This window comes from Myotis myotis, unplaced genomic scaffold, assembly GCF_014108235.1.
Source record: "Myotis myotis isolate mMyoMyo1 unplaced genomic scaffold, mMyoMyo1.p scaffold_m19_p_5, whole genome shotgun sequence".
Lineage (NCBI taxonomy): Eukaryota > Metazoa > Chordata > Mammalia > Chiroptera > Vespertilionidae > Myotis > Myotis myotis.
Genome location: NW_023416357.1, coordinates 97183424 through 97202895, shown reverse-complemented (window position 1 = coordinate 97202895; position 19472 = coordinate 97183424). Strand labels below are relative to the sequence as shown.

General features: G+C 39.7%; 1 protein-coding gene across 8 annotated transcripts in view; it reads left to right on the top strand.

The window, feature by feature from the left end:
• The window catches only part of RBFOX1 (RNA binding fox-1 homolog 1), a 2058026-nt gene that overhangs the window by 2012405 nt on the left and 26149 nt on the right, over positions 1 to 19472 (top strand). For 4 of the 8 annotated variants that reach the window (XM_036309610.1, XM_036309608.1, XM_036309607.1 and 1 more), the window contains 2 exons: positions 851 to 893; positions 5572 to 5636. In XM_036309610.1, the coding sequence (XP_036165503.1) occupies positions 851 to 893; positions 5572 to 5636 (108 nt within the window). The remainder of the gene's footprint in view (positions 1 to 850; positions 894 to 5571; positions 5637 to 19472) is intronic. The other 4 variants (XM_036309606.1, XM_036309603.1, XM_036309602.1 and 1 more) reach the window with 1 other exon arrangement.

The window sequence follows — 19472 nt, the reverse complement described above, 5'->3', positions numbered from 1 at the left end:
GGGGAACACTTTGTATATATACATCTTTACAAGGCAGATCCCTAAAACTCTTAAAATATTCACCTGGAGGTCTGCCCTAGGACTGGAAATTTCACTTCAAACCAGAACCACACATGAAAGATTAGCCACACCCATGAATCACTCTCCCATCCACAAATCAACTCCATCTGTCCCTTGGTTCTTTTGGGATCTTGTCAGTGTTACACTTGAATGAAGTAATAACAAGTTAACAACACATATATTTTCTAGACCCATGCGCATGTACACACACACATCATTTTTCTAGTCATACCTATTCAAAGTAGCTTTGGTAGCTTCCATGTGCTTCATTAATTTATGAAATACAATTGTGCTTTTTGATGTTAGTAGAAATTAAATTTAAGAAACACAGGTGTTGATACAGTTATGGTTGCTACTGTACTGTCACCTTAACTGCCTCAATAATTAGGCATCGAAGTTAAATCCTCAGGTATTCCGGAGAATTCCAATCATGAGCTCAAGAGAGAGATTTCAAAGTAGTTAACTTGAACCATTGGAATATGCTTGGAAGGGCAAAAAGCCATGAAAATATCTTTTCTTCCTCCTTTAAAAAGAAACACGGGTTATAATACAAATCGGTGAGTTATTTGATCCCATCTCCCCACCCCCCCCTTCTTGATTCTCTCAGTTACAGAAATTTGCAACTAGAACTGTTTGGCACTGGTTCCTCTTCTGGTGCCATGGGTCACTCCAGGTCTTAGTGAAAAGAAGCAAACTTGTAAATGAATTGCTCTGGAATTTCGGTCTGACTTATGCATTTTCTTTTATTTCATTTTTGCATTGAAAACATTACATTTCTGTTTCCTTATAGAGTAGTGTATCAAGAGCCTGTGTATGGCAATAAATTGCTACAGGTATGAAATCCTGACTGGTGGAAAAACTCATCACTCTGGTTGTGGGTTTGCTGTGAAATCTTACTAACAAGACCATTCCAGGGAGGGAGATATTCCCTAACATAGGAGGAAAGACTGAACTGAATTTTCCAGTTTTGATGTGAATTCTCCAAGAATGGAGATGGTCATCCTCAAATTTCCCCTTTGCTAGATCATGAGTGTATCAAAATGGGGGTCTGGTTTGGCTATACATTTCTTAAAATGCATCTGGTCTCAATCAATATAAATTCAGTGAAAAAGAAATCTAGGGTTTCTTTGAACCAATTGTCTAAGAAAAATTTTAGTAGGTTCCAGGAGTCACCTGGAATGGTTAAACAAAAACAAAAACAAAACACCTCTTATGCATCTAGTATTGAGGATAACTAATATATTTCTTCTTGGTTTCATTGTGGGTTCTTATAAATTTGTTTCACACCCATTGCTATAGCTTCCAAACCTACTTCTCACTGCCAAAGCAACCCCCAAATGAAAAAATTTGCAGGAAGAAAAGGAGCCCCACATTCATTGGAATGCAGATGGTTGAGTCTCCAAATTTGGTCTAAAACCAACATTAAAACTGTCAAATAAAATGAAAGAAGAATGTAATACTAGGGTAATCAGTGGGAGTTTTATTACATGGGTTTTCCTATAACCTGCAATTATCATTTTTGTTCAGTATTAAGTCCATTAAGAAAGTACATTTTTTACTGTGAAAATTAATCATTTTAATAAGAACTCTATTATGAAAAAGGGGTACTTGAGACTAAGAGAGGACAAATTAATTAAAATTCCTGACATGTACTTTTATTATTTTTACCTTTCAAGAAAACTTGCCACATTTCAAAAACAGCTGAATGTATAATGCAGATAAATTAGAGATTAATGATTTATATTTAAGTGTCTCATCTTGCAAATGTCCTTATAAATGTTGTTTTCATACATAAAATGTCGAGTTCATTATACATACACTGATCTACCTGCTTTGCACAAAGTGAGATCCTGGGATATTCTTGGAGAGGAAGAGATGTGTCTGTGATCAAGCCCATCACAGTCCCACCCATCCCAGGTCCCCACCAGCACCCACAAGTTTCACCTCCCCCAAGTAATTCACCATTTAGATAGTAGAACATCTTTTTCCAAAAAGTATGCTCTCAAGTTAACAATGTGATTCCCTTTGTCTAACTACTTTGCAATGCAGTGGAGATCCATGGTGCTCATCAGCATTGCTTTAAGTTCCACAAATAGAGCAACCACTTCCATAGTGTTTAATTAAGTAATTCCCAAGCCTATCTGATTCAGGTACCTTCCTTTTCCCTGCTACTACTAGTATCCCAGCAGTACACTTCTGAAAATACTTTATTAGGGCATCACTAGAGATTCCACATCAGTAACTTCCCCCAAAGGACCTCCAGGAGTCTCAGTAACAAATGAAATGTTTCCGACCCGGTGAGCCAGTATCTTAGGTGGCTACATCCATCCGATGGTGGTGGCAGGGGAGGGAGGGGCAATTTATAAGGGCCATTTAAAATTTATATTTCATATAAGGTCACATTTATATTTTGCTGCTGTCCAGCATGTGAAAAATGAGTATGTTTTATGAGTAGGGAGTGGAGAACTATGTTGTGTTTGTCACCCCTTTTCCATTGGTAGTGGGGGGAAATCTCACTGTCAAGGATACATTTTCATCCTAAGATCTGGGAGGACCAGTTTCAACATGGACACGGTTTGGTGACAGCAAATGGAAGTGAGCTCTCCTTTTTTCAGACATTAGCACAGAACCTTGCAGCAGCTCTGGCTATGCTCAGCGAACTGCAAAATATGGAGCAATAAAATTGATGACAGTTACCTGTTAGAAAGGCAAATTAAAGCCATTTGTATTTTTTTGATAATTTTACAGTATTTGCACACAGACACTGAGTTAATACACAACTCTGTTATTCCCCTAATATGGGTTTTATACAGACGAAAAACAGTCCAGAAGGCAATGAAGTAGATAGATGTGCAGGTATTAGGCCACCTAACCCTTTTCTTTTCCCAATTGTTATATATTTCAGGGATCACATAGACTTGGACTCACTAGGGTGACCACCAGCCCCGTGTGGCTATTTACATTCCAATGAACCCAAATTCAATAAATTACAAATTCAGTTTGTTGTACTAGCTATATTTCCAGTGTTCAGTAGTCACTGACAAGTGGCTACTGTATCATATAGCACAGACACTGGCTCTACAGACTTTAGCAAATGATGGCCTTGACTCTTAAATCTGGAGAGCTTTTAAACAAATCCCTAGTGAATAAAGATAAGCCTTAGGGCATTGACCACTGGTGCTGGTATTGCATGGAAACACACGCCTATGTTCTCTGAGTGGCCAAATCATATGCACCTATGGAGAGAACGGGTCCTCTCAAAGCTTCATAGATGAGCATGTCTGTGGTGCGGATGGATCCCCGGTGAACACATATCCATGTTAGGTTCATACAATAAATATGGGCATAGTGCTCAGTGAGGTTCATGTTCGTTACCTTCTGTGTGCACTGCCACAGCTATTTCCACTCATCAAACTCGTTACCTAATTTCATTGACAAAAACTACTGCAGAAGTTGAGGGAGACGTACCAGAGTTCAAACAAAGAGGATTTGCAAGTGGGACAAGGCTAAAAATCTTTGCTGGGACCAAATTCACAGTCACCAAAGCATGATTGATTGATGTGGCAGTTGATGAAAATATCTTGGCAGGATTTTTTTTTTATTATTCTGGGAGTGAGAGAAAAAAATAACACACTCTCACACACATGTGCACACATACACATGCACACATACACATGCACACACACACTTTCTCCACTCAGAGCTTTCAGCTGGTTGCAGCTAATGCTTCCCAGCCATCAGCTAGCCAATTCCAGCCCCTCCCTCCTCCCTCATTAAGTGTACTGCACAGGCCTGCACACCTGTCTTTCTGGATGCATCAAGAAAGCCACAGAGATGGACAGGCAAATGAAAAGAATGGCTCCAGAAATCTGGTGACCTCTTTCCCCTCAGCCCACCAGGCTGTGTCTGAGCTTGGTGCTGGTGTGACAACGGCTTTGGTTTTACAACTCCTCAGCACATTTAATGAGTTTCCCCGCTCCTAATTAGAGAACATGGTGTTTGGAACACCAGGTGGTGTCTGCCTAAGACCTCGTGTTTTTTTGTGTTGGTTTTTTTTGTATGTGTGTTTTTTACTTTTACATTGTTTTTCGAGGAAGACTTTTTTTCTTTCATCTGGCTCCAAATTATTGCTGATTATCTGTCAGAATGTCTTGGATCTGTCTCCTCCAGGACTGATCCGAAGAACAAACTTGTGCAAGGACAAACTAGCTTTCTAGAATTGCTCTGTAAGTGATGGCAAAATTCCTCTGAAAGTGAGCTGTGGGTGGTAGAAGGTAGAAATAAATGAGTGAGACCAGTTTAATCTACATTTTAAAAGATGAGTTTTGAGCTTCCCCATTCATCTGCCTCCTATCCTACTGCTTGGTTTTTCCCTATAGGATATGGAGCCAAATGTAACAAACTCCTCTACTCTCGCTTCTACGCTTAGGTACCCTCTGGCACATCCATGGTCTTGCTCTTAGGTGCCTGTGGACACAGTAGCCTGTCCCGAGTTACCCCGCAGAGGATTGTGGGACTGCATTCCTATTTGAACCTGAATGGTCCCTGTCTTATCAGTGGAGCCTGGAGCCTGTTTTTTAATTGTGCTGAGATCATTCTACGGTGGCTGATGTCTCGCCGTGGTCGGCTGAGCAAGACGCTCTGTTATTTTCACAGTTTGATACGCAATGCTCCACTGAACACATTCCTTTCAAATATGCCCATTTGCTTGTCCTCTGCTTAATTGAACAATTGCAATTACTGGTACATACAACTAAATGTTAATTATTTTTTCAGATTTTTTTCTCTCTTAATGATTTTATTTACAAATTGGAATCCTTTATCATATTTTCCACACCAAATTCCCCACCCGAATCTCTGTGATATCTTTAGCCGAAAAGACAGAATTTTTAAGAAGCATTTACCATTCCTTTTAAAAATAATTATGTAAGATGTGCAAAGCTAAGGACTGTCTTCTTTAGTTGCTTTACTGGTTAAACAACTATATATGCAGGAGATTACTAGTAAGCTTGCCTTCTATGGGGGTTAAAAATAAATAAATAGAAAAGACAAGAGGGTAGTGGTTTAACCTATGCTGGCTTTTTAAGGAAGGAATCAAAGACTGAATAAAATGTAAGTTAATAGTTAATAAGTAAAAGTAAAGTATAATCGGTTTTGAAAATCTGGAAAGTTCAGCAAAGTATCAAGAGTATTTAAATAATTCCCCATAATCCTCCCCATCCCAAGACAATCACTGTTAACTCTTAGGTACATGTCCCTCAAAGGGTACCTGGGTTCCCCCTGGGGATATGCTTACACCTGCTAACCTTTAACATCCGGCTGGAGTTGGTCTCCAATCCCCTGTCCCTCTGGTGTGTGTTTTTGTACTTCCGCTCTGACACTAAGCTTTCATTAACCTCCACTTTAGACTGGTAGGTTTGGGTCACTGCTGTTCTGGTGTGGTCTCACCATGGGGCCTCCCTGAGTCGGGCTCCTTGGCATTGCTAAGTTCACTTTCTCCTTGTGTTTTAGGGTGGTTATGCTGCATACCGCTACGCCCAGCCTACCCCAGCCACTGCAGCTGCCTACAGTGACAGGTAAGGGTCTTCCTTTTTGTGCTTGACAGCCACTTGGAAATTAACTCAGCTGGTGGGGAGACGAGATTCGTGTCCAGCCTTAATGCAAATGCATGACATCTGGGTAGGCAGCACCCACCAAGTTAGGTCCCACGTGAGACCACAAAGAGGGCCACACAGAGACAGGATGGACAGCGATGCCCAGTTCATTCCAAACTCTCGCCCTCTTTGCTAAGACACAAAGAAAATGGTATGTTTTGTTTGTGTAGAGATCTTTCAGCCCTTGCGACAGCACACCTTGCATGTACATGCACACTCCCTGTGCAACCTGCTCATGGTCTTCTCTGGAAGACCATGGTCTCATCCAGCTCAGATGAAGAAAATAGAAGATGAACCCGCAGGCTTACCTTGATTGCAAGTACCCCATCTCCCTTTGTTACAGCGCTTTACACCCAGTGAACCACTATTTCATCCATCAGAAAGGAATGGGGGAGGCGTAGCTGGCATTCCTAAGGAGGTCGGTTCTTTTTGAAACATCCAGTGTCCAATCCTACTAAGACAAGCCGACTTTTATTTGTAATGCACACCACACCCTAAGACAGGCAGCAGAAGGGACAGAGTGGGTTTAAAAAATGCACAAGTCATAATGGATGGCGGGGGAGGGTTGGTGTGGAAGAGCTTTATGACCAATTACCCAGGCTTAACAGATGACTCGGTTCCTGAAACGACAAGCCGCAGCTATTTCTGTTTAGGTGCCTTGAAAAAAGAAAGTGTGTGTTTCCATATTGAATGCAACGCGTTGGCTCTGTTTCCTGAGGACATAAATGTGAATGTTCAGATGCTCTGCATGCTCAAATGTCACTGAGGGTGCTTATTTTGGGTAATGACTCCTTTAATTTAAAAATATGTTTCATGAATAAAGCAGTGATGATAACAATTTGCATGTATGGCTGAGGCATGCTGGGTCAGACAGGTAAGCAAGGAGATGTATTTGATCTTGAATGGGAGGTGTCGGCAGCCACTGGTCCTCCCCCCCGGCCTGTTGTGACTGGGCTCCTACCTGGGTTTGCTCTGGTGCTTTCCCTGCAGTTCCATTCCATCCCTCCCAGGCGTGTTGTGAGCTCATTGCGGCTACAGGTTTCTTCTGAGGTCTCATAAAGCAAAGGAAATTGCTGAGCCTTAAGAACGGCACTTTGAAAACCCCGTGCACACACATGTAATAAAATGGCTCTTTGGCAAGGTGGAGTTGAGATCTGCCTTCTGCTTGTATGCAGGAATTATTACTGTATTCTTAAAAAACAACCATAACGAGGTCTCAAGGCTGGAGGGAGCTTCCAAAGAAATTCAAACAATTGGCAAGATTCAGATCCAAATGCATAAATTATGCAGTTACCCAATAATTACAAAAATAGGTTTTGTGTAAGTTGCTATCTTCAATACACTTTGACACTGGATTAGGAAAAAGGAGAGGGTCAGTAGGTTAATAAAAACGTTGACAATCTTGAAGTACTTAAGATTATCCTACAAATGAAAAGGCTTAACGCTATTAAATTCTGCACACCAAAGATTCACCAAGTATCAGTTATAATGTGGTTTATCTACAATCCTTAATTATTTTTATGAAAATATTTCTAGATGTTAAATTCGTAAACACCCACTTTGTATGTAATTATAATCATAGTAACTTAAGCCTGCCATATAATTATAAGAATCTTAAACAGATTTATTTTTGGAGGGATTTTTATCTTGCTTCTCAGTATAAGTGCATCTACCCCCAAGTTGAAAACAAGGTTAATTACAAAGATCTCACTTAAATTGCGTTCTTCAATTAGACCAATTTAGACATTTTAAAAAAAAATAATGTTTAACACTATTCTTAGATAGAATTACTTGAGGATCTGTCCATCTCCTTTTGTATTCATCTAAAACTTAAGTTAAAATGTTGTTGCATTTGCGGGCACCATATATGCAAATATGTGTATGAAAATCTGTTATTTTAATTTTATTAAGATTCTCATTGGCAACATGTCTTACTGAAAAATTGCCCTCATTCTTGAATTGGTAAATTTTGAATAACTTTACAATTCCCACTTGAGTCTAATAGTTTCAGTTGAAGAAACAAACTCAGTGGTAATAGTCTTATCCATGTAATTGGCCTCTTGCTGTTCATTAAAAATATTTGCACATTAGGTCTTCTTACTTGCTGTGTAAATTGGTTACCAACCCTATTTAACTGTATTATAAGCAAGACACATGCCACATATGGAAATATAGCATTGGAGTAAATGCAGTAATAGGTAAATTACCAGAAAACAATCTTTAAAATGATATTTCTGGTTTGATTTGTAAAGTGTATTTATGAAGTGGCGGTCTTCCCTATTACTTTTAGTAAACAGGTAAGGTGAAGAAAGACCCTTTTATAGAAGACACATGTTTCGGTGAAATTATCAGAATAGCTTTTGAATCTAGATTGAAGATGCCAAGTATCTAGAATTTATCTTAGGGCAGCTGTTAATATTTTATTTTAACACAATGACAGTATAATATCAATAGTGATCGATTCTTAGCTCCTGTTCTCCAGAAGATAAAGAGGAAAACTCCTTAACCCAAAGAAACCCATCCAGGATAGGAGGTAAAATCAGCAGGAATTAGAATGTTTTGGTAATGTCCATAGTTCGCAACCTGTTCCAAAGAGAAAGTGCAGCAACCTGCCCTGTCACCATGAGTCATTTCAGATGTCTTGAAAGTGAAAGAAGTTTGGTGTCCCCAGTTGGTAGAATTTTACCTTTTATCAGCACAAATTAAGCTTTCACCCAATTAAAAATTCAGGGACCTTTGAAAAATATTGAACTCAGGTAACCTCAGGACGGCCCAGAAGGTCCTTGATGGGCAGCTTGCAACTCTCTGCCCATCATTTTCTTGGTTAAACTATCACATGCTGATTACCTTGGAGCATCCTGAGAGTTTCTGAACGCTGACCTCCAGAACGAAGACCATCTGGTGTGGGCAGAGATTTCCCCAAAAGAAAAAGACCTGACTGGACTAGGTGATTTGGTAGTCTCCTTGATGCATTTAATGGGAATAGGCAAACATCTTTCCTCGGCATTTAGGAAATACTTGGTAAGCACTTGACCTCACCAAATCTTTATTTCCAACCTCACTTTGATTTATGAAAAGCCAACTGTCCAAACTGTCCAAGGAGATTGTGTTCTGAGCTTGAACCAATGAAAGCATGGCAGTGGGGCCGATGGTCATCTGGTCATTGCATGCTACTTGGTGTTGCTGATGTGTCCGTGATACGTTCTGGATCTGGCAGGTCCATCATCACATTAGCTCGAGGAATGGCTTGCTTGGATTTAGCCTGGGGGCAGGCTTCTCTCTATGGATTGGCTCTTGGTTTCTTTGTGTATTATGACTTGATGGTTGTTGCATCTTTGAGCAGCCAAACAAGGGGATGGGGGGGGGGGCGGTTTGAAGCGGGGGCGGGGGGGGGGGGGTTCCTTGTTCAATGAATTATGCTACAAATGTTTGGGGAAATACCTATGGTGTGTACATAGCTTGGATGAAAATGTGATCTCTTCGGAAAGGCAGGTATTTGTCATGCTTGTCCTGCTTGCTGACATCCTAACATCTAACAGCCAGTGCATGAGAACGTCTCTCCACATTAGGACAGAAGGGAATTAGACACAGACCAGCTCGAGAAGAAAGTGATACAAAGCGGTTCACTCAGAAATTTCATAATGATCCCATTGCACTGATAGGTACCAGGGACCCTTTCATCTTTCATGTACGATGTATTTCCTTTAAGAATCCCTGAAATCAGCAGCTTTATACATACAGTTAGAGACTTGGCAGTACAGATGACCCAAGACTGAGCAAAAGAGACAGCAAGCAACTGGCCTTTGTTTATTTTCTACCCCTTTTAGTTTGTTTGATTTTTGAGATCTTGAAGTTTTATTGGAAGTATTAGACTATACCATATGAAATTTCTATTTTTGTATAACAAGCATGGTGTGATGGCAAGTTCAGCTTAATAGACAATCTAATGAAAATGCCATAATATCAATTATCTTGCTCTCTGCAATTGAAATATATATGTATGTTCATACATATATATGTGTGCTGACATACATACATGTGTACAATGCACATACACATACCTGTGCCTTAGGACCTCAGGAAAAACTCACTAGAGTAACTTGGTAAATGTTAATAAAATGTGGCCAAGACTGGTCATATTCAGGCTGTAGTCACAAGCCACATGCTACAACACTGTTTAATTCCGATACTCATAACCAACAAATAAAAGGTGCTGTTTAAGAGAGAAGTAAATTAGTAGTTCTTTTTAAAAACTCAACAGGGATAAGTAGGCATGTCTTTGGGGTCCTGGAGAAGCTGGTCTACTATTTTAAATTATATAGGTGATAGAGATAGTTATATACACACACACACACACACACACATACACACACACACACACACACACACACACACACACACACACAAAGATGGGTGGATGGATAGATAGATAGGTGAGTGGATGGATGGATAGAAAGATAAATATAGATAGATAGATAGATAGATAGATATATGATAAATTAAAACATACACAGATATATAGGTGGCCAGGTGGATGAACAGAAAGAAAGACAAAAGGAAAAAGGAAGGAAGCAAGCAAGGAAGGAAACAGGTAGCAAATGACCAAATTTCTGCCTTATAGTATTTTGTCATAAGCATAACTACAGAAAATAGAACTAAAGCCAAATGTGCCTCCTAAGTTTGATCTAAACTGAAGAAGTAAAGGGATTTGAGTTTATTTCCTTGAGTGCAGGCCACTCCCTCTGTATTTGAGAACGTATTACCTCCTGGATTCAGGTTAAATAATAGAGAGAAGCCGTTGTTAAAATAAGGCTGACAATTGCACTTAAAATAATACAGCATTTGATTTGGAGTCCTTATCAAATGAGACAGACTAAAAATTAAGAGATTGTCAGCCAGAAAGCATCTGAGCATCGTGAATGGAAATTTAATTTACTCCTTTACGGTACAGCGTATTTTTGTGGATACAAAGGGTAATTTAAAAAATATTGTTGTACTTTAGGGACTACATGATTGTACTTTTTCTTATTGTGGGATAGAATACAGACTGCTTCTTCTATGGATAATAGGTCTTCCTTAATGAGGACAAGCAATGCAGAGCAGACAAGGGAGGGACTCCCGTTGTTTTACTCATTCCTCTCAGCTAAGCCAAGTTCCAGAGGTTGAAACTGCTTCTGGTTGCAAAGCAGTAGTGAGCCCCCTGTTCTCTGTAAATTGTGCAGGGAGAGATCTCAATATCTTATCCTAGTGCTCTGTTTAAAGCACTGCCTTCCCAGGCCGGTACCGGGCCTGATGGCTGCCTCTGATGACATATTACCGGTTTCCCAGGACAGGGAAAGAACACGGGCACGATGTAATAGGGCTGTCAGTTCATCTGGGGAATGGCCCAGGCTTTGTCTAGGCTTCTCTCTTAGATGCTGTTTAAAAAAAAAAAAATAGCTCTTTTATTTTTTTATGAAATGATGACAGCAGCAAATGGTAGCCCCCCCCCCCCTTTTCTCTCTTACCCAGTTTTGTTTTTAATGTTCTTACTTGGCAAAATAAAAGTCAGCAACTCTACGGTAACCTTTCTCTTTTATTTACATTTTCAATCTTTTTTTGAGACATCACTGTTGAAAAAAGCCAAAGTGAGAACATTGTAAAACTTGGAGATGCCAAGGATGGCATTCTCAGATGGACAAGAAACTGAGGGTTTAGTTCATGGAGGCTGAGAGAGGATGGAAGCATATTCCGTGCCATCTCCCAACCTGAGACAAGGAGCCAGGGCAAGAGGAAACCATTCGGAATTCAGATCATAACCTGTTGAGTCAAAGCTTGGCAGCAAACTGTAGTTATTACTCTGCACCTTCTTGGATTGTGTCTTGCTGAAATTGTCATTGATTTGAGTTTTTTATCTTTTCTGCTGTTTTCATACATTCCGATGAGCTCACCTGGGTTCTGCAATTTTCAAAAAGATGCTCTGTTAACTTGTAATAAGAGCAAGTAGGAGAAATTAGTCATTAATGTCTTTATTTATATTCTTTTATATCTCAGTGCCTAGAAAAATATGTCCATTTTTATTATTAGAACACTGGGTTAAAATACACACATATATATCTTTATATTATTATATATAATACATAAGTAGATAACATATTCCTAATTTTATTTATATGTTTAATTTTTTTTTTTTTAGTTTAAAGTTTGCTCAGGAAGAGAAAGTAAAACTAATTATTCTAGACAGCTTGAGGGTAACTAGAAAGAAACACTTATTGCTTGTGAATTTCCTATTACAAGATGAAAATAGATTTCTTTAATAAAACTTTCAATATATATGACAATGCTGCTGTTAATGTTCATTAAGTGGAAATAGAGGACTTCATTATTTGCACTATTGATTATGACTTCTTGACATACCACACCAGGAGATGAAGTTTGATATAGGAGATGAACCATACTTAGATTTAAATCATCTCTCTATAATAATGATAACAATATTATGATAATAGCAATAATACCAATGGCTATTTATGGAGTCCTTACTAAGTAAAAGATGCTGTTCTAAGTGCTCTACAAATACAGTGTCATTGAGCTCACACACCAACCCTGTAAGACTGATGTTGTCACCTCCATCTTACAGATGGGGAAGCAAGCTTGGAAAAGTTGGACAAGTTGTCCAGCTCAGCTTAAAAGTTTAAATCTATGCCCTTACTTACTAGACTCTATTGCATCTTAGTGGTGCAACCGTAAGAAGTCATTTATTTGCAGTGGGGACCACCTCATCTGTTATGTGGTTGTACTGACTCCACCTTACTGAGTGGTTTACAAGTTTGGAGACAGTATCTATGAAATATCCAGCACATAGAGGGCAATACATAAGATGTTCTTGTTTTTATTTTTGTATATTCCCATAAGATAGTCAATTCAGAGCTTTAACCCTTGAGAGCGAGAATGAGCTTTGAGGAAACCAAAAAGATATCCAGGTTATTTCAAATCCACCTGAATCTCTAAAACTCTGGTTTTTTAAACAGTTTAGAGTCACTCAAAGAGTTCAGGTAGAATAGTGACCAAACCTATTCAGCTGAGTATGGTATGGACAAGCCTTTTAAAATATAATAGATAAGGTTATATGCTAACCTAACCCATTACGTTTCATGAATAATTTATGGTGTTTGTTTGTTTGGCTTTGTTTTTGTTTCTTTATGGAAAAACTTTGTAGGGGGAGGTGTGTGTTAGGGGCTGAATAAGACTTTCAATTTATTATCAGCTCTTCAAAGTTTATATTTTGATATGTCAGGTTATTTTAAAGTGAGCATTTTTGTATGATCTTTCCTGCTACATTTTTTTTTCTTTTTTTTATCATGTAGATTTCTATTTTGAAGTTAATTTTTTGGAAATGTCTTTTGTGTGTCAGGTACTATTTAAAACATTGCATCAACAAGCTAATGAAGTAAGCAGTAGACAATAGAATAATGAGGTAAGCATATGCCAATAGAAATGATCATTCAGAATAGATTGTGTGACAGAGAAGGGACATACTGACCAGGACCCGTGCACAGCAGGCTTCAGCTAGGAGTGTCCCAGGACAACCAGAATGTATGTGCTCATCCTGAGCAGAATCCCCACTGTGCAGCTGGAAGAAGTGGGTCCAAACAGGGTGATCCCTAGTCTCGGAAATCCATTGACTGGGCTTCTAATCCAATGTCTATTAGGGCAGGTCCTGTGCTGTTTCTGCTTCCTACTGCTTTTGTTACAAGGTCAGGGCAAAGGCACATTTTCAACTTCAAATAGTCATAACTAAGATGTGACTTAATGACTACAAAGTCAGTGGACTTCCATGCTCTCAAAGCAACCAATACTGTATCTATTTCCCCTATGGGTCAAATAGTTCCCATTGGGCACTCACCAAAAAAATTACCATAACTAACAACACTAATTATGTTTTCTGCCAACCTGCTCTGTAGATTGGCAATGATTTTATTTGATAACAATTAAGATTGCTCTAAAATCGTGGAGGAGGGAATGTATAGTTCTTGATAGTAGCATCAATGTGATTTTTGAAACCTGTGTTTATAGACACAAAGCTCTCCGTGCTGAAAAGTGATATGCCTGTTACTGACAGATATATTCCCAGAGTTTCTCTCATTTCAAATTTACAGAAACACACACACACACACACACACACACACACACACACACGTTAGAAGAAAGAGTGCTCAAGTTTTTATTTCAAGAACTAATTGCTTTTGGTCCACCATCTATTATGGCTTCTGAACAACTGTTATGCACTATTGGATGAATATGTAATTGAGGCAGTTAAAAAAAGGAACCAGACCTATAACAGTCAACAGACTGGACCAACAAGGAGTTGGGGAGATATTAAAGAAAATTCCAAACGCAGTAGCCCATAGCTGTCACAGCCATGTGGGCAGACACTTTGCCAGTGACGGGACAAGATGTAACAACTCCTTTGGTCATGTCATGGCCTAATTACACACTTTTCAGGTTGCAGATCATTGACTTGATAGGCCACAAAAAAGCAAATAAAAACTATCTTTTAAGGGAAAGGCATCAGGGCCCTTCAGCTGTGAAGGTTTTAGAGGCAGGTGAACAACCTGTGATAATATAAGCCCATGGGTCTCTGGATGAGCCATTTCCATTGCAAATAAATAATTTTTTTTTTTCATAGAAGACAATAGTCCAGTCAGATTGAAGGGAATACACACATAATAGAATCTTACTTAGCTCATGTAGCATCCATGAAGTTGACAAAAATGCAAACCACTCCATTTCTTTGCTTTTTTGGGGGGGCGGTAGGGGGAAGAGGGCCCTAGACGATGTACTATAGACTCCATGTTTGGGGGTAAGAGGGAATTTTTCATTAAAAATGTCTAGTATTGCTTTTAAAGTTACCAAAGCAAGTTCTGACTTTGTACCTACAAAGACAACTTTTAATTCTTTTCCAGAAGGACCAGTTTCTGTTGACATGTGACCTCTATGATATTTCCACGTTTGTGTGTAATGCCTGTACATGTACAGTCACTGGACAGAAATAAATGACTTCTCAAGCTTTTTCTCCTGGCATGGATCACAGTGATTGGTTCCTCTGGAATTGGATTCTCCTCAAAAAAACAAACAAACCATAATAATTTATTTATTTAATTAATATACAAAACATTCAGAGTAAGAATCGCTATCAGGATTTAGTGGGGTGGTAGTTTGGAAGGTGAGGGTTTGAGGAAATTTCTGTAAGGAGTAACTAGCTCATCAGTTTTTATAATTGTTTCCTGGCTCATTCTTGCTGCATTGTGATGTGTAAATGTTTTGTTTCAATAGCTCACTAGGTTGTGGGGTGTTGAGACATAATCAAAGCCAAACACCCTTTCCCTTAATTATCATAATCATTTAGATGGAAATATTTTTGCCTGAGATTATATAAATAGAGCACATATCTGATAACTAGCATCAGTGGTTCCCCATTGCTTCAGTAGCCCTGAAATTCATTTTAAAAGAAAACAAAGATTGTGGGATGTTTTTAGCATCCTCTGAATCTCCGTCTCCTTTCATGGTCCAATGTTGTCACTTGAAATTTCAAATCGCATTACAAGGCGAGGGACTTGCTTTCTTCATCATTTCTAGATCATGAGAGGGTTTGTGAACTAATTCCATTAAATTGAAGATGAGCACAGGTGGTTGGGGTGGGGGGAACTTTGAAAGGTGTCCTGAACGTGTACATGAGCTTCACAGCTTTCTCAGAATGTTAGCGTTAGCTTCTCTGTTATTATTTTAGTTGTTGTCTTCAATTTCACTACCTCAAACTTGAAACAAAAGCAGACGTGGAAAGAACTGGTTACCTCACTCTGTTCTGAAATGTCAACATGGGAGTGGTCCACGTTGAGAATCCTGAGAGCCTAGTTCTGCAATGTGTGGTTCCCAGACGAGTGGCATTGGCCTCACCAGGAATTTGGGAGACATGCAGGTTCTCAAGTCCCACCCATGCCCCACAGCATCAAAATCTGCACTTTTCAGATCCCAGGGTGATTTGTATGAAATGTGAGAAGGAGCACCCTGGAGGGAGAGCTTCAATTCTACCTCAATATGCAGTAAATAATGTCGACCCTGGGGTCCCCCTCCACAAACATGCAAGATGTAAAAGAAGCTGTCTTTGTAAATGATTGGGTTGTAACCATCTCCTCTGTACTCTCCCTTCTTCAGTGAGAAAATAAGAATTAGCAATGGTTGGGTTTCCCTTGCAATCCATTGTGTTGTGATTTCCTTCCTCAACTACCCTAGGGCCACTATTCATCATTTTCTTTACCTCAAAGACCCAGGGGTAATGAATGTGATTTTGTGGTCATGTTATCTCATGAATTAATAGACCCACACTAATGTAAACTGTATCCTGAGAAAGTCCTATCTGGTTTCTCTTCTTATTTTGAGCCTCAGTTTTCTCATCTTCTAAGTGGGAGCACAATACCATCTAGATCTCGAGCCACAAAGAGATGAAAATGAGCATTACTTCATAATTGGAGAGATGTGGTGAAAAATGCATGGGACTATCAATAACAAGTCCAAATTGACTGTATCATGACTAGAGTGTATATTATTGTTTGAAAGCATTGAATATATACAGGGGAGAGCAAGAGAATTAAATTAATTTAAAAGTACAAGTCATTTTTTAATCTGGACAATCTCTAGGACCAACCCTAACACTAACATTCTGGGAACCCTCAACAGACTGCAACTTATAATTGGCCCGATCAGGATTTGAAGCAGGTTTACAATAATATAACAATTATACTCATTGTACTTCCTCTTTGATTGCTGTGTGCAGTAGCAAGTCTTCGCTATTCATCTACCGAATCTGACCAGATTTGGACCAGGTTCTTAACTTAGCATAGTTACTTACTATGTGAGATACAGGCAAGCTAATTGGCCTATTTGATCGTCCACTTCCTCACCTTTAATGAGGCTAATGAGTGATGTCTGCCTCATTGGGTTGCTAGGAGAATGAATTGTAGTCATGAGCAAAAAGCTCCTTTAATAGTGCCTGACACTAAGTGGCACTCAGGATATTGTTATTGGTATTATTATTATTATTACCAGTAAACTATGAGGGCATTGTTTAGTCTTGAGTCAAAATATGGTTAATTTCCTATAGAAGCAGACTTCTGAATTAGAATAAGGTTTTGACTATAGAAGTGTTTTTTCCAGATTGTGATTTCCACCTTAGAAATATAAAAATGGCTATACTTGAAAGTTGCTAAGGGAGTGGAACTTAAGTATTCTCTCTCTCTCTCTCTCTCTCTCTCTCTCTCTCTCTCTCTCTCACACACACACACACACACACACACACACACAGGCACAAACACACATACACTTACACAGATAATTACGTGAGTCCATGCATGTGTTGATTTGTGCTAACCATTTTATAGTGTATACATATATTATATCATCACCCTATACACCTTTTAAAAAGCACATTGTAATATCTAATTATATGCAATTTTTATTTGTCAGTCACAGCTCAATAAAACTTGGTGGGGGCAAGAAATAGGTTGGGGAAAAAAGTTCTGAAGGAAGAAGCAACTAGGAAGCATGAGGTCAAACAGTCTGTGTTGCTCATCCTTCTCCTGATTTTTAATTGCCTTTTTGGTCCATGGAGGAACTCAGGCAACCAAGGACCATCAGCTTCACAGGAGAATCAGCCAGTTCTCCCAGTGTAAACCAGTAAACCCAGCCTAAAACCATCACAGGTTTAGATTTCTGTAAAATCAGCCCCACAAATAGTTACTTTTCAACAAGTCAACAGTTTGAAAGCTGCCCATGTTGCCTTTTTCCCATTGTGATTGGTGAGAAGTCCAACGCCTGTCATGGTAATAGGCTGTCAGAACCCCCTCCGGTTCTAGAACTTTCCATCATCATGCTCACTTCATTTACACATAACTTTTAGGTGGGCCCAGACCTTCTCACTGTGGCCTGTCCACCCTCCAAAGCCTCAGCCTGGACACCCTGTGCTCCTCCCCAGCCTCCATAAGAAAGGGACTCTTGGCTCCCGGTGAGGGCTGCTTCCCCAGAGAAGCACACAGCCTGTTCAGGGAACCTGCCCGGCCCACACCCAGCCCCTGGAAGATGCTCATTCTCATCAGGAGCGTGTTCTGTGCTCTCTTTTGCTCTGTCCACCCAAAACAGAAGTGGGATTCCATCTTCCTGGAGGCCTTAGCCCACTTTTAAAGTGCACTGTAACCTCAAAAGGCTTGTTTTATTTTGTGCCAAGTTATGCTCAGATGCTGAAATCGCCTTGACCAATGGTTTATTTAATACAGGTTCACTGTGAGAATTATAATAATTTCACGAGCCTGGAGCATACAAGATAATGTCTCTTAACAAGCTAATAAAGAAATAACATACTCCAAACCAATGATAGATTCATCACACTTTGTTCTGGGCAGGAGGAGATGGAAGGAATGAAGTACAGATTCAATTGAGATGTATCATTATATGAGTTGGTACCTGAGAGATGGCTTGGCCAAAGGAAAGCCAATGTCCACATGCCAGAGCAAATGTAAAAGTCCCCTGTTGGTAGAGCATGTTGCTAGGGAACAGGGCACCAGTCTTGACTGGCAAGCTGATCTCTTTCGAGGGCCCCCTCCGTGATTTTCACTACTGCCCATAAAAGAGTCGGTCGCCTTTAGTGGCAACCACCAAAGGTCTCTGGAGAGCTATTTGCATCAGCCTCGCCCAAACCTAACGCTCCTGGACAGGGCTCACAAAGCGCAGCATTTAGGGTCTAAATGTCCTCTTGCCACAGTTGCTTCTCCAGGTGTTTCATTTGCTCAGCCCCCAGCGACGCTCCTCAGCAGCTGAGCGACTGAGTGCTTCTCAGAGATGACAGATGAGACGATGACATTCTGACACAGCTTACTTCACTCAGATCAAAACAACTTTACTCCTAAAAATAACGTCATTTTTGTCACAAACAAGTGGATTTGAAATCCTATCAAACCAACACAACAAGGATCTTTACTATCCCCCTCTGACCTCAAAACTGTGGACTGAAAAACACAAAGGCCTGGCCTCTTGTGAAGAAGGAGAGGAGACTGTTTGCATCCTTTGTGAGTCCATGCGGTCAAAATTATAAATGGCAATATTTTCCCCAAATAATGTGCTCTCACATCTATGTCCCCATTGATTTAGGGGGAAAACCCTAACAGCTGCATGTGGTTGTTTTCTTCCCACTTTCCAGATGAGGAAACTGAGACTCAGGAAGGTGAAATGAGTTTCTAGGGGAACACAGCTTGCATGTGACAGGCCAGGCTTCCAGGCTCACTGCTAGTTCCTTCTCACGCTTGCTGAGAAAAATGTGTAATAGGAACTAGAAGGATTGTTAAATGTTGGAGAAACTACAATTACAAAAGTGGACTGTGCTCAAGGCCGCCAGGTAATCCAGATGCGCTTGGACTTCAGTTTCCAAAACCCAAAGGTTTTTAGTGGAATATTCAAGTTGGGGATAGATTCGCAGCACTTACCTCCTTTTCTATTTAAACGTTGTTTGCAGTATTAACGAGGGGAACTCTGGCTAAGAGAAATGTTTTCAAATGTCTGTTAATACATTTAAAATGCAAAGGATCAGGCCAAATCAGGATAGACCCCTACAGAGGATTCTATAATTAATCTGTTTCTTTGTTTGTTTACACCCCATCTCATTCTGTGATTTTCCACAACCTCTTGAAGTATACATGATACAATACTAAAAGATCAATAAAAGTAACAATG